A 15,807-nucleotide genomic window follows, 5' to 3' on the forward strand; every position below is an offset into this window, starting at 1 on the left:
TATATATTTCAGTCAGTCTTCTATTAATATTTCGCATTCAAAATAAAAAAAAGCTTTTCCTACTTTAAAAAAATTCCATACTGTTCCCGATAATATTTAGGCTAATATTCAACTTATCCGAGGATGACGTCATTCTCCGCTATCCATACATTTAACAGCTGGCTGATGCGAAGATATATTTTTGGAAAGAGAGAAAATTCAACTGACCCTGCGGAGAATCGTACCCACGTCCTTTCACTTTCCGGGTGAACGCTGTAGACCATGTACGGTCCCGTTTAGCGCACACGAGCTACAAGGAAAGATTGGGATACTCGTTGCCTCTGTAGTCAAGTGGTCTAGGGCGTAGGTTCTAATCCCCGCAGAGACAGTTGAATTTTCTGTCTTTCCAAAAATATATCTTCGCATCAGCCAGCTGTTGAACACCTTTACAACTTTACAATATTCACAACTACCTATGATATGGAGCAGAATAATACAGGTTATTATTATTTTTTTAATTCTTAATCTGAGTTCTCACTGATGATTGTATAACATTTGCGATCTACTGTGAATGTACACTTTGACTTATGCCACTTACTTTACACCACGGCCATCTTTAGCTGCCAGGGTCTTTTATATTAGTAAGAAATATTGTTTGCAACCTGCAAAAAAAAAAAAGTGTCTAATCGATGGCGACCTGTGATTTACTCTTATGCAGGCTGTCCCAAATTGCGCTTTCACAACAGATTTTCACAATTGCTTTCTACAACCGTTGATTTTAGAAACACGTTCATTTTTAGAAAAAGTTTCCAAATGACACGAAGTTACTTAAAATCTCAAAATTTGTTTGATGCGGGTGCTTTCATTAAAGAAAAATAAACTTTTTATACAATCCCCGTTACAATTATTAAACTGAGGATCCCTCTCTGGAAAGTCATTTGCAAACAGCATCATATCTTTAAATGCATATTTTTAATGCAGGGTGTCCTGTAAGCGCTGACGTATATCGGCCTTTATCTCATCAACCGTCCGTCGTAGAGGTATGATTCATATTTAATAAGTGTTCAAAAATTACCCTGTACCAGTTTTGAGAGTGAAAATACAGTGTGTAACAAAATAAAAAAAAAAATCTAAATTTTTATACGTCCCCTCTGTGCTCTAACTTCCAATTAGAAAGTTGTTGCCCTGTCTCTCCCGGTGCCAAGGGGAAAAAAAATCCACGTTTCTAAATTCAATGTTCGATGAGATATTCGCATTCGAAAAACGGAAGAAATTTGTGAAAGAACAGCAATAAAAATGTGGAAAACCCGTTTTACTCGAATGTAACACTGTTCTTTCCCAAATTTCCTCCGGTTTTCGAATTCGAATATCTCTGAATATTCGAACTTGGAAACGTGGATTTTTTTTTCTCTTGGCATTAGGAGAGACAGGGCAACAACTTTCTAATTGGAAGTTAGAGCGCAGGGGGGGGGGGGGCGTATAAAAATTTGGATTATTTTATTTTGTTACACACTGTATTTTCACTTAAAACTGGTAGAGATTTACTTTTGAACGCCTGTTGAGCATTTAAAAAGTTAGAATCCTACCTCTACGACGGACGGTTGATGAGATTAACGCCGTGCTAGCACTTACAGGGTACCCTGTGTATATCGAGCAATTAAATTTTTAAAATCACGATCTTTTGGCCATTTGGCAATGTGGTTGGCAAGTTTTCATTGGCTTAAAAGTCGTCATTTTTAGGAACTGCACACGAATAGAATATACCTTTTTTACTCACAATATAATTAACAATTGCATTTTTTGACAATCCCAGCGGCAGCCCTTCCCTCATTCACTGGCGATGAATACTGGAAACTTTCAAACTGTCAAATACCTCCGTTAATATTGCAGTTAAAATTTTGCAATTTAATTTTTTTTTAAATAATTACTTTTCAGAACTGCATTTACATTTTCTCTAATTACAATAAATTTTCTATTTTTTTTATGTATTTTTATTTTTATTATGTACTTCGGGAAATTTAAGACATTTTGCGTAGCCACACGTCATTTGGAAACTTTCTGTAATTGTATTCAGTGCCGTAACTAAGCAGGTGCAAGAGGTGCACCGCAGAGAGACCATTTGGACGGGGGGGGGGGGGAGTAGAATGATCCGTTTAGGCCCATTCTGGGCTCTGGGCCCAAGAATGGGTCAGAAGGGGCCTAAATGCAAATCCTTGCGCAGGAATGGCTAGTTATGGCACTGGTAAGTGTTTCTAAACTCAACGGTTACAGAGACATCCACTGTGCAAACAATTTGTAGCAGCCTGTACAGAAAGTGCCTGGATCGAGAATATATTTTGTAAATATGCAACCAAAGCAATATTTCCATCTCTACTAATTACTAGTCGAAAGATATACTGTTAGCATATCTATAAAAAGTAACCATGTCTATTAACAGTTTTACGAAGGACAGTAAGTGTGTTTGTTGATAACATTTTGGTGAAATCTGTGTCACTATATCCTACATAGTCGATAAGATGCGTGAGAGAGTCACACACAAGCAACGAGCGACCAGTTCTGCAGCTCGTACAAGTGTGTGTTTTGATTGTTTGTATCCATTAATAAAATCCTTGGAATACTTGACAAGGTTCCCTATTCTGTTTCCGACCTGATTAAGGTTCATTAGCTCAGCCCACTTCACTTCTGTTCGCCCTTTCGCAGCAGCGAATGACTCTTCCGCCCTTTCGTCATCTGTCAAAAGATACGTTCGTTTGCATTGGAATTAATGAAATAGTGACGCGATGATGACTTGCCGAACTAACACACAAGAGCTCAAGATATTAATCTGACATTTGCGATAGACTACGTAAACTTATGATGGCACCATAAATGACGATGATGTTTGTCGGGGCAGACGGTTGCTTGCGAGATGAATGTCTTACCATTCGTACTTGTCCGTGTGCAATGAAGAGCCGAAAGATGAACTTACAAGTCATAAGTTATGATGAAACAAAAAATATTGTAACTCTTCTTTTGATCGACTTTTCATTCAGCTAATAGTTCGCTCTAAAGCAGCGGATCTCAACCTTTTTTGGCTCGTGGATCCCCTTTTATGAGTATATAGGGTTGCCACTCCTATCGTTGTCGAACGGATATTTGCTGAACCGTTAGTTTTAGAAACAACACTTTCAATTAGAATTTTTTTTTTTTTTCAAATGATGTCGCGCATCATCTCAAATGCAGTTCAGATGAAAAAAATTATTGATAAAAATGTTACAATATTTAAATTTTTATACGGTCCTCTCATCCTCTAACTTTCAATTAGAAAGTTGTTGCCCGGTCTCTCCTGAAGTCAATAGAAAAAAAAAATCCATGTTTCTGAGCGCAATATTCGCTGGGATATTTGAATTCGAGAATCTCACAGAAAAGTTGAGAAAGAACAGCATAAATAAGCGAAAGATGATGCGTTCCGCGTTCTCCGTTAGTTTATGCTGTTCTTTCCCAACTTTTCTCCGTTTTTTGAATTCACATATCTCCACGAATATTGCATTTAGAAATGTTCTTTCTTCCACTTGCCAATACAAGATTCATTGAGAGACTGGTTATTTGTGTGGAGATGAAGATTACGAGGAAGAAAATTCATCTGCCCCCACGGGGACTCGAACCCCGGTCTCTCGCTTGTATACGCTCCAAGGGTGAAACATTCTGTTTGCTTCCATAGCTTAGATGGTAGAGCACTCGTCTGGGGTTCGAGTCCCCGTGGGGGCAGTGATGAATTTTCTTCCTTGTAATCTTCATCTCCACACAAATAACCAGTCTTTTAATGAAATGAATCTTGTAGTAAGTATCGGCCTTACGTACACTTAATTATTTTATTTTTATTCTCTCTTGTCCCAATAGAGGGCACTAACTTTCCTAATAAAAAGTAAAAATCTTAGGTATTATGTGTGATCATTATAATTAACCCTATAAGCGGCAACGACGATATATCCTGCCACCTTAAAAGCTTTTCATTTCAGCATTGACGACCCTGGATATTCTGTAAAGTTGATTATAAATAATATTGCACTTAGAAACCCAGGAACACAGGGCAACAACTTTCTGATTGAAAGTTAAAGGTCAGTATAAATTAAAAATGTAGATTTTTGTAACTTTCTTATCAATAGTTTTTTTATTTCAAAGGCCTTTAAGATGATGGGTGTGATTTCACTTGAAATATTTTTTCTAATTGGAAGTTGTTTGTGAAACCAATGGTTCAGGAAATAGCCATTGGGGAATGATAAGATCGGACACCCTGTATAAATTGTATGGTGGAGCACTGGGCCTCTTATTTAATTTATTTATCAAACTTACTGAATTATTTTATTTTCCTCGATCAACCGTGGATTCCAAGGGATCCGCTGAGCACCGGTTGAGAACCGCTGCTAAAAAGCATTGTTCCCATACAGGACGATCGTATGGATTAGGGGGATACAAGGCGCCCACATCCTGGAGCAGGGCCCCCTAGGCTGAGACTTTTGGTGGGTCCCCCCCCGGCCGGAATTTCCACGGCCCCCTCTATAGTTAATTTGGAGCGTGAAAAAACAAAAAAAATTATGAGAATCGTCCCGGGCTCCAGGGTCCTGTCAGACCCACTCTTGTGGGGGGGCCATAAAATCTATAGGTGTAACATTTCATAGTATGTGTTGGTTCAGTACGTGTTTCAGGGGAAGATGACCCGGCCGTCTTAAAAGCATCATGGGTCCCCAGCCAGAGTGATGTTCTGGGCCCTTCTATCTTGTTGGTTCAAGTACGGTTCATCAATTTATATACTCGTTCTAAAAAATTATTCTGCCTGATCTTATCATTAGCAAAGACCTTAATGCACTGGAGGCCCGGGCCGTACTCTGGGGGGGGGGGGGGCATGTGGTAAGAAGACTCTGGGCGATGGGAACAATTTTTCTTTTTTTCGAAAAGACGGGGATGAGACAGAAAAATTTGGAAGACTGTGCCGAAGCAATGGTTCCCAGCCAGGGGACCGAGACACCCCGAGAGATCAATAAAAGTTCAGTGCTGCGAGATATTTTGGAGATAAATGTATATCGATGTAGTATCAGAGAGTTACGAGCAACCAGTGCATAACGATGCCTTTAAAGTGCCGTTGAAGTGCCTCGAGACTAAGCAGAAGGTGCCGCGTAATATTTAAGACTCATTCAAATCTCACTCAATGTATACCGTGAAAGAGAAAAGAAAAAGTGGGAATTCTCTGATCCATGGTCAGGGATCCTCTACGAATCCATGGCCCTTCTCTACAATCTTGCGTAATCAGTTTTGTAAAACTTTTTTCGTAAAACTAATGCTATTGACAATCCATCGCTTTTTGAAATAATTTTCCTCAGTTATTTTTTACTGATCATTAAAATTTGAAACTGATACCTCAGACAGTGTTCAGATATCATTGTTACCAACCATTATTGACATTGTTGCTGACTATTGCAAAGTTTGCATCTATTAGCAAACTACGGACCAACATAGTTTCGTTCTCACATGATTAGTATTTACTTTATTTATTTCGGTGTTTTACAAACTAGGTAACATCACTTTCCCCACCATCCGGGAAATCACTGGAACAGACCAGGGACAGTAGAGGACGCTTCCTCCCCAGCGCGACCCAACCCGCAAGGGTAAAAGGCTTATATCCCTGGAGGGACAGAGCCTGGGCCGTGACTGGTTTGTCGGAGTAGAGGACGCTGCAAGTATGTACTGTATGGCAGGGCTGGACAAACAGCAAAAAAATCTAGGCGCCAAAAATTTTTACCCGAAGGAAAGGGTTCATAATAATGCTTCTTTTGAGTAAATAGTATTTTGAATAAATAATGATTTTTTTCGGGTATAGTGCTTTCATGTTGGCTTAATAAGCTGCTATAAATTCCAAAAATTTTGAGTTGCTCGCAGCCTGCAATTTAGTAACTACACAAAGAAAATTTTAGGTACCAATTCCAATTTTTTTGGTTACCATGATGACCCTGCGCCTGGGATTTGCCAAATCCCAAGCACAGGTTCATTATTATCCTATGGTTTAGCTCAAAAAGGGAACGCTCCGATTTTTTTTTTCAGAGAATGGAGGCGCTGAGAAAAATAAGTTTGGAAAACTGATTTTTATACTCGACAATAGAGATCCATTAATTTAATTCGTACCACATGCAGCCGAATCCATTGTAATGCACTCCAAGAGACCGGAGAAATCACTTCGTTATAACGAAATTTTGTTATAAAGGAATTCCATATTTTTACATTGTTCCTATGTAAACTTATCTAGGGATTAGAAAATTTTCTGTTAAAATGAGATTTTTTCTCTATAGAGTATATTCGTTAAAACGGGAATCGAGTGTATCTATCTCCGTAATTTTATGAATATTGATCCGAGAGTACCACTGAGTCGGTTTATAGAATGATCAGCACTTCCGGACGTATAAAACTTCGCAGTCTAAACTCATAACTCTACTTCTTTATGGCCGTTGTCATTCACATTTCGGGGGATGGATTGGACTATCCACCATGTCAAGCTTCGTATAGTAACTGCGAAGTACTGCGCGAAGTAACGACAACATACCGTATACGTAGTACTTATATCATTCAATATCTGCTTTAAAAGCACATCCTTGTATCTATCTGTGTATTATAGTATCTCGCTCCTTCGGGATTAGAAAAATACGTTGCTGACAGTGACGGTGTCCCAATAGGGCTGCTTCAGCTCATCCTCTCTATTGTTGTGTCAGAAAAACGTCAAGCATTTCTTGGGTGCCACTCGGCATGGGGTTGAAGTTTGCGCTGAGATTTTACTGACAGCTTTGACTTGGGCCTTCCACCAACTTATCAATGCGATCTACGACTACTTCGTATTTGGGTGAAGAGCTGTTTTTGAAGCCCGTCACTAGTTCCCCCCGCCTAGGCCAATTTTAGTTACACCGAATACACATTCCCGCGTTTCTATGGTACGAGACATTTCGTATTTTACTTCTCGTGTTGCGAGATAGAATCTTTCTAGCTCTTTTTCCTTTGTGATAGACGCTGACATGATATTTCCAACACACGTTCAGAGGTGCTTTATTTTTTTTAAATTTAAAAAAAAAGACACTACTGGCAATTGAGATCTAGATCTAAAAACTGACAGGCTAAACACATCGAAAATATCGCGGAAAGTCACTCTTTCAACGAATTCGAATGTTCAAAAATGCTAAATCAACATAACGGTAAGTTTAACGGGGAAAAAAACGTATTTGCTTCAACTACCAAGAAAATAAAGGTACTGTGGTTAACTTTTCACGCTCAGAATAAAACATTAATTTTAAGAAGACTCCGACTCGTACCATGACCAGGAAGGGGGTGGGGTCTTCAGCTTTTATTCTAGTCCCGAGCACCCATATGGCAATGCCATATGCTGAAACTAGACTTATCCTTGAATGGAGTGTTTACAGTGGCGTCGGAGCCGGGATTGCTGTGCATGCTCGAGCACCCACGGTGATTTGTATAGTTTATCCTCACTTTTGTTAATACAATCATAAATGAATGGCGATTTATCAAAACTTAGTTCAATCAAAGCAAAATAAAAGAAAGAATTTCGAATAATAGATTGAATGATTGTAGACGCTTCCACTTAAACTTCTACTTTCTTCTGAGGTATGTTCGAATATATATAACCACAGGAGCGTCAGAAGTGCTTCGATCCTATAGGAGCTTGTCTTGAGTTTAATGTTGGAAATTTTGATTTCTGAACCAATTCTGGAAATGCTCGGACCCATTCTACAAAGTTCCGTGCGTGCTCGAGCACCCACAGTATCCCCAATTCGGACGCGACTTTCCTAGACAGTGAGAGTTTAAGTCGGTGAGTGGCCAAAAGAGAAGAAGTGCCAGGTGAGTGAGTGATTGATAGAGTTACGCAGAGAGTGTGGGGGGCAGGTCAGTGGTGATCAAAAGAGTGACCTAGAGAATGAGTGTACCTAAATCAAAATCTTTTGGTGACTCACTGATGTGGTTTCTTGCTCTCTGGGTCAGTCTCATGCACACACTCACATATTATCTAGGTCCTACAGAGTGCGTGTAAGCATGTGAGTAACCAAAAGATCTCAGGGGCTCCTGAACGTGTTTTGAATCTGCGGGTGCTCGTGTAATAGTGGAAAATTCAATTTCTGAATCAGTTTTGGGGTGCTCAGACGCAGTGTTGCGAACTTAGTTATTTTCCAACAAGATCTTGTCTTTTTTTCGGCCATTTAGTTTAAGAAAATACCCATCTAGCCGCTAGTTGTTAAAAAAGGTCTTTTTTTTAAAATAATTTCTGTGTCAGTCTTTTTTCAGTTGTCTATTATTAAATTACGTGAAAATCCGGGAATGTCCCAGAAAATGCGGGACGTGTGGTCATCTACATAATGGCTAAAATTAATTCTGATTGTTTAAGCTCAGTTTCTAGTTTTTGATGAGGAATGTAGTTCGAAAATTTTTTGACTGATGGCAAAACTGCTCAGACCCATGCCACAAATTTCCGAGGGTATCGAGCACCCCACCGTATAACTATCTTCTTTGTGATTCAAACTATGGTAAGAAGAAAATTCTCGTTGCAAACTTCAAGGGCAAAAAAAATTAAATAAATAAAAATGAATGCAAACAAAACGTTTTAACAAATTAGCGAAATCACAGTCTCACATGCTCTGTAACAAACAAAGAGTCGTTGTCGTTAATTGGGAGATCTGCCAGCAAATTCAAAACACAAAATGGGAAGAAAGAATATGACCTCACATGTGCAAAGGCCATTCTGAATTTTTATCTTCAAACTGACTGCAGTGATGAACGTTGTTTTAAGGACCTTTTGCATATATGTCAAGCTATGAATTTAACGGTAAAATAAGTTTCTGCAATAAACTGATTGATAATATCGAGGATCTTTTTTTCCCCTCTTGAACAATTTGATTAGCGATATGTATATTCTAACAAATTGAATGTTTCCAGCAAATAAGAATGAATGTTGTGTAGTTTTTGCATTTCTCCTTATATAAGTTAAATAATATGATTACTTATTATTAGTTGTAGTACTTATTATTACTTGTTATTAGTTGTAGCTGTTGTTTTCGTGGTTTACGGCACAATAGAATAGTACATAATACTGCTAATCACTTTTAGAGCATTAATAAATTGAAAAGTCCTTGTAAATTGTCGTGATTAATGTGAACGAATAATATCTACGAAAAACGATGATATTTTTTCTTTTTTTCTATTTATTTGAACTATGGTAAAAAAAATGGTACTCAAATTTCAAGTTTCTGAAGAAAATAACGGACGACAAATCCAAAAGTACATAATCACAATGATCGACGCATCGTAAATTAACCAGTTTAGTGCATTGCATAAATCCTGTCACAGCTAAGAAATATGTAACTGGTATAGACAAGGGTTGTGTCAAAGAATATTACCGTGGATTCGAATGAAATGTGTTATAAAAATTAGAGGTAGAGATTTTTAAGGAATCAAGTAAATTACTATTTTTAAAATAGCAGAAAAGATGAATAAAACTGAAAGAGGAAAATTTCACGTTACATTTCTGAGGTCTGAGGAAAAAAACTGGATTTATGGAGCATTAATAAGAGAATGAATCTTAATTATTGATTGTGATTGTTCGGGCAGCTCATGGCGATGTGTTTTGGAACGATCGTTCCGACGATCCTTTATATAATGACCTAATGAAATTTATGTAGAACAAAGCTCTGTACTCTACTATGCAATATCACGAATATTGACACACACATCGCGAAGATGTACTTTGATGAAAATGGATTCATGCAAGGATGATTAACGTTACAAGGGAAACAAACGTTTATTTAACTTAAATGATAATATGATTCGAGCATAACTGTACTCCGAATATGCACTGTATTATAGGCGTTATTATTACTATTATGCTAACACTAAACATGCTGATACATACGAATGAAAACTACAATGTTCTTACATTTATTATTTGTTTCTCCACTGTCTAATTAATTTTCTATACCGCAACACCACTTGCCTACTGATGCATATTTACAAGCATTATGCATGCTGAATTCGGAGAATGCATACTGAAACTGATGCTTAGGAATCGCATTTTTTTTCAGGGAGTTCAGAGACTTCAGGGAGTCAGTGTGAGCTTTGAATGAGAAAAAACAATTTACTCATTATTTTACATTGGTATATACTGAATATTATTTTGTAGAAGAGTCAGTGGGGGGAAACTGCTTTTTATTATTATATACAAAGGGTCAGTGGAACAAAGAAGGTTCCTCTAGGATAGTGCTACTATCCTAGAGTCATTGCGTTTTTTGTTTACATTTAGTGACGCAACCTCGTGGTAACTTTTTTCCTAGGAAACAACACATTAGTGAAAATGTGGATATAGCCTACTTACATAGTATATCGTACAACGTACTGTCAATACGTTGATTGATTCCCACTACAGATCGCTAAATAACAGTATAGACATTTTCGATTTCAGTGTTTTTTTAAAAAAAACTATTTAACGGGGGGGGGGGGGGTGTCCTTTTTTCGCATATGGAAAACACGAAAAACACAGTCATGAGAATATAAATAGAAATTGATTTAAAAACTTTTGCGTATGTGCAAACAAATGTGGTAAACACATGCAATAAAAATATACTTAAAGTTATTGAAACCTTATAGATTTTTCACAGTCGCATTGTCTCTCATTTGCAATGAAAACGTCTTCAAAGTATACGCCGCATTCCCCCATTTCATTTTCTAAGCATAAAAATTCCAATTTTGAATCAATGTCCGGAGGGGGATCCACAAAAATTTTTTTCTTCTTGTTTTTTGGTTCGCTTCAAAAAAAGTTGTCCATCACTGGTCTATATTACAGTGCTTCTTAACCTTTCTGAACCCAAGGACCAGTAAACTGTATGAAACAATTCTTCGGACCTCTTGTGTCCCGTACCGGAACATTCCTATATTTTTAGTTATTCGGAACATTTTTATAGCTTTATCCAGTTTTTTCAATGATACTTATTTTAATTTGTAATCTTTACTAAAATCATAAATAAACAGCGTTTTCATAATTATTATGATAATTATGGCATTAAATTCATCTCACACATTTGTCAGGCCCAACGCTTCTTTTCATGAATTTTTCAGCGATCTTAACTACGATTGGGGATTTCGAAGACTATGACAACATTTTTGATGACAATTGGCGACGTCCCACATTTTACCTAATTTAAAAGATCCCCGTGTCCCCCCCCCCGCCCTTATTTTTTTCAATTAAATATAGTAATCTAATCATTTGAAGGTCTTTTTCATGAAATACATTTTTGTTGTTTGCTGCGGTTTGTAACAGCCCTTTATTGTCCCCTCCCCACTCTTCACTTATTTTAGCAGTAATTAGCAAATTAGTCGTCTAACATTTGTTTTGGCTAAAATTAGTGACATCTCGCATTTAGGATCGCAAATTTCCCACACATTCCTTGATGGGGAATGGGAACTTAAGCATGAATATAAAATTTTTATTTTCATCCATATGGATATCAATCACACTAATATCAATTAAAACAATTGAAGAATTTTCTATTCAAGTTATAGAACCGAATTATCAAGTCCGCCGGCGGACCACCAGTGCCCTCGTTGCGGTCAACCTCTGGTCTGGGGACCATAGGTTGAGAAACCCAGTTATATTTCATTAGCTTAATCCGGCTCCAAATGTGACTCGCGTTAAGCCTAATTTTTTCTAGAAAAGCATCTTACCTGGTAGACGATCTTCTCACCAATCAGACACTTCAACCACAAAACAAATTAATAAAAGACTATGTAGTGTGGGTTCTATAGTCAGTAAGTCAGTAGTTAACACTACATCGGAAGTCGTATATCGGGCGCACAATCAAAATTCAGCGTGGTGATATTGATATTTTACTTGTAATACATATATTTTTGTTTTTTAATGTATGAAATATGTTCGGTCAAATATTATATCAGGGCATAGGAACACACAAAAGCAACTATCTCAAGCGGTAGCTAGCCGACTAATGATGCGGCAGTCCACTGTGGATAAGAGAAGAGAGAGAGAGAGAGCCTCACACGGCCTCTCACTCTCTCTCTCTCTCCCCCTCGTTTTCTGACTAGCAAAGACTGATGATACGCGAGCGAGTCATTACTTTAGCTTGACAGCCTTTGAAAAATAAGGTGTACGTGCTTCTCGCTCGCAGAAAGGCTCGTAATTCACCGCCGCTACGAAACGATTTCTCACTCGCCGCCACTGCTTAGTGTTATGTGATGATCTTTTATAAACACGGCATCTCTCTTCTCTACTACTGCCACAAGAGCGGAGAAAAACACATTTTTTCACTCTCTCTCTCCCCTTCTCTTAATAAAAATCCTCTCCAAGTACCACAGTAACATAATATAAATTTACCGAGACGAATAAGCGTTGAAAAGGGCGTTATAGTTAAAAAAATTCTAAAAAAATGAGTGTGTGTGTGATATTTTCCTTGTTGAAGAGAAGAAAGATTGTGCCAGTTTTTCGTCACAGAGAGGTTTTTTTTCCCCCTCCACCCCTCCTTTTCTCAAGAAGATTCATTCGTGATGTTTCTTGAGAAGTTGTGTCTTCTCTTCTCTCTCCACTGTCGGTGCGTGTTGTGTGTGTGTGTGTGTGTTGTTGGTGTTCTCTTTTGCTCTCTGTCTTGCGCGCGGCCCCGTGCTAACTCCTACTTGCTCCCGGTATATACGACCGACGACTCTAGCTCGATGCCGCTTCGCTATTGGTTGCCGGTCGGTCACGTGGTTCAACCCAGCAATGGTCGGGATTTTGTTATCAATCTTTTGGAATTGTGAAGCTGTGGGGCTCACGGGAGGAGCTGGCCACAAGCGCCTCGGTTGAAAAGCATAGAACTCTTTCTCTCTCTCTCCTCTCCTCTCCTCTCTTTCTCTTTTCACTCTCTATAACTCTCTCTCTCTCTCTCTTCCTCGCTCTCAATGAATCTTCACGCGTTTTTCAACGAAGGAGTCTTGTGTCATCACTCATAAGGAGTAAAGCGAAGGTAGGCAACAGTGCTCGTAGTAGTGTAAGTAAGCACGTGAGGAGGTTTATACAGCAATAGGAAAAGTTCGCCAACAGCGGTCCTCGTGTTGTTAAGAAAAATAACGAAAAAAAAAATTTTTTTTTTGTACCTTAAATGTTTTTTTTTTCTTGTACTGTCCAGATTCGAGAGGAAAAAAAAAAGGATATAAGAGAATCAATGTCTTTTTTGTGAGGTCCTTCTCCTGAGAGACACTTTTTTTGTTGTTGCAAGTCTTTGAATCCTATGAAGAATCGTGACGATCGTCAATTAATGTGGAGAACAAAAACGTTTCAATTACATTTCTAATTAATTTTTTTTTTTCTCTCTCTCTCCTCGTCCCATCTCTTTTTTTTTCGATTTGCAAAAAGGAAAAATTGATGACTGCTTTGTTGGATACTCATTTACAAGCCATTAAGAAAACATTGAATCAAAAAAAGGGAAGCGAGAAGAGAGATGTGTTAACAAGTGATAAAACAACGTGGTAAATATAAAGAGGATTATCTGATAGGAAAAAAAAAATCGCAAAGACCATGGTTACGTTTCTTCGTCAAAGTGATTAATTAAAGAAAGTGGATCCATCATGACTGAATAGAAGAGAGAAAACCCAGAAAAGATGTGATTTTTTTTTTTTTGAGGGAATCATGAAGAAACGTTCGTGATTCACTGAATGATTCTCAGATATTTTAGTGAAGGAAGGTGGTTTCACACTTTAGATATTTTTACAGAATTATCATGTAAGTCAAGTGCAACGGAGTTTTACTTGTGTGATATTGGCATTTAGTGTAGTAATTTTTGCTTGATGTCGAAAATCAAGCTGGAAATACTGAACATCAATGGAATAATTACTAGTGAAAAAGGACTTTTTTCCAAGTTTAATTCAAAAAAGTTGAATGAAATGATGTCAAAGAATTTTATACTACCATCCGAAAGTATCTCATCTATGAAAGGAGAGGAGTATCCGTGTTACTCTGATTTTTAATTCATCTTTTTCTGTCAACGCACAAAAAAAAAAAAAGCGGCCATATAAATATATATTTATTAGATAAGTATATATAAATGTAGTATCATCATCATCATCATCAAGGAGAGGAGTTATGGAGAGCGGTGTTATGGAGAGTGGATTTATCAACAGCCAGCCGTCCATGGCAGAATTTATGACGGGCCTTCCTCACGTTAACGACGGCTATGGCCCCGGGTCATCAATCAACGACGGGAGCGCCGCGTCTTCTTTACCGCCCCTGGCACCACAGCCTGGGCCAGCAGCCGTCGTGGCCCAGCCGCAGCAGCAGCAGCCACCGGCGGACGGCTCGCCACCGCGGACGACCAACAACAACAAGGCCAACGGTGGCTATCCACCCGGCGTGGGTGTCCCGGAATATCCCTGGATGAAGGAGAAGAAGACCACACGTAAACAACCGCAAGGTAAGTCAGCAACTTATCAAATATTGCGATTTTCATAAATTTTTATTTTAGTTACAATAACCCTTGCACAATGTTTACACGTGGTTCCTAACTGTGGCGGCACCAACATGTGGTCATTATTTTAACGAATAAATTTTCTAAGCATCTCCTCCACAGCCAGCATGACAGTATCATAATATTAATTCCATATATATAATGAAAACTCGATATAACGATACTCTGAGGACCAACAAAAATATCGTTGTACAGGGATTACCGTTTTACCAAGAGGGAACAGTTTAACATTAGAGTATAGACATTTCCAAACAATACTTGAAAATTTTTTGTAGTTGAGGGATTTATCGTTATATCGAGAATCATTGTAGCGAGGGTTCACTGTTGAAAGCAATCAAACTTCAAACAGAATCGCGTCAAAGGTGTGCGACAAGTGCGGTCGAACCGGGGCCCCGTGCTTTGCGAGTCCCCCAACACTCGACGGTAAATTATTGGAGGCTTTTACCAATTTCTTAAATTATTTCTTGCATTAATCCTGAATTTCATCAGTTCTGGAATTCTATTACGCCGTTAATTCTGAGTTTTCATCAGTTGCGGCACACATTATTAATTTCATTAATTATTAATTTTTCATCAACTAAGGAATTTTTCCCCCCGTTATTTCTGAATTTTTTCTGAATTCTGGAATTAGTTCATTCTTTGGTTATGAATTTTAATTAGTTCTGGAGGGGGACTATATTTGTTCCGTTAATTCTGAGTTTTCATAGATTCTAAAAAATTTTCTACCGTTAATTCTGAATTTTCATCAACTCTAGAATTGTTTCTTTAATTAGTTCTAAATTTTCGTAACCTCTGGAATTATTTATTTGATTGGTTCTGAATTTTAATTAGTTCTAAAATTCTTTCTGCAGTTAATTCTGAATTTTCATTCTTGCCATCTTTCGGTTATTTCTAATTCATCAATTCTTAAATTTTAATTAGTTTGCGGGAATTACTTCTCTCATTAGGTTAAATTTGCTTTCATCAATCCTGAAATTTTCTTAAATTATTTGTGTTAATTTGCATTTAGTTGCATGCTCAAAATGTTTCCTATGGATATTTTTCTCAGCATTTCTGTATATTCTCAAATAATAGATGACGAGGTGACCCTATCTTGAAAGGGTATTCAGTTGAATCATACCTTGTAATCCACTTGAATATTTTCAGCGAAATGAGGGCTGTAAAATATACCAAAATTTATTTTCAATATTAGTTCCCAATTAGTTTAAATATTATGATATCACAAGTAGTTATTTATAATTGAATGCCGTTTTAATGTAGCGTTGATGGGCTATGTCATGGTGAATGTGATAAATCCATTGAT

General features: G+C 37.7%; 1 protein-coding gene and 1 long non-coding RNA gene across 2 annotated transcripts in view; one reads left to right on the top strand and one right to left on the bottom strand.

Annotated features, from left to right (window-relative positions):
• LOC149086737 (uncharacterized) overlaps positions 1-11,985 on the bottom strand; it is a 76,794-nt gene extending 64,809 nt beyond the window's left edge. Inside the window, exons 1-2 of the long non-coding RNA XR_016192566.1 lie at positions 11,719-11,985; positions 578-641 (exon numbers count right to left, since the gene is read on the bottom strand). This is a non-coding gene — a long non-coding RNA (uncharacterized LOC149086737). The remainder of the gene's footprint in view (positions 1-577; positions 642-11,718) is intronic.
• Positions 11,986-12,688: 703 nt separating this feature from the next.
• The window catches only part of LOC149086738 (uncharacterized), a 67,397-nt gene continuing 64,278 nt past the window's right edge, over positions 12,689-15,807 (top strand). The window contains exon 1 of the mRNA XM_089231092.1: positions 12,689-14,450. Within this exon, the coding sequence (XP_089087218.1) occupies positions 14,123-14,450 (328 nt within the window). The 5' untranslated portion in view covers positions 12,689-14,122. The remainder of the gene's footprint in view (positions 14,451-15,807) is intronic.

This window comes from Pholcus phalangioides, unplaced genomic scaffold (genome assembly GCF_987345545.1).
Source record: "Pholcus phalangioides strain wild (caught in Gottingen) unplaced genomic scaffold, Ppha-v1.0 ptg000004l_1, whole genome shotgun sequence".
NCBI classification, from domain to species: domain Eukaryota; kingdom Metazoa; phylum Arthropoda; class Arachnida; order Araneae; family Pholcidae; genus Pholcus; species Pholcus phalangioides.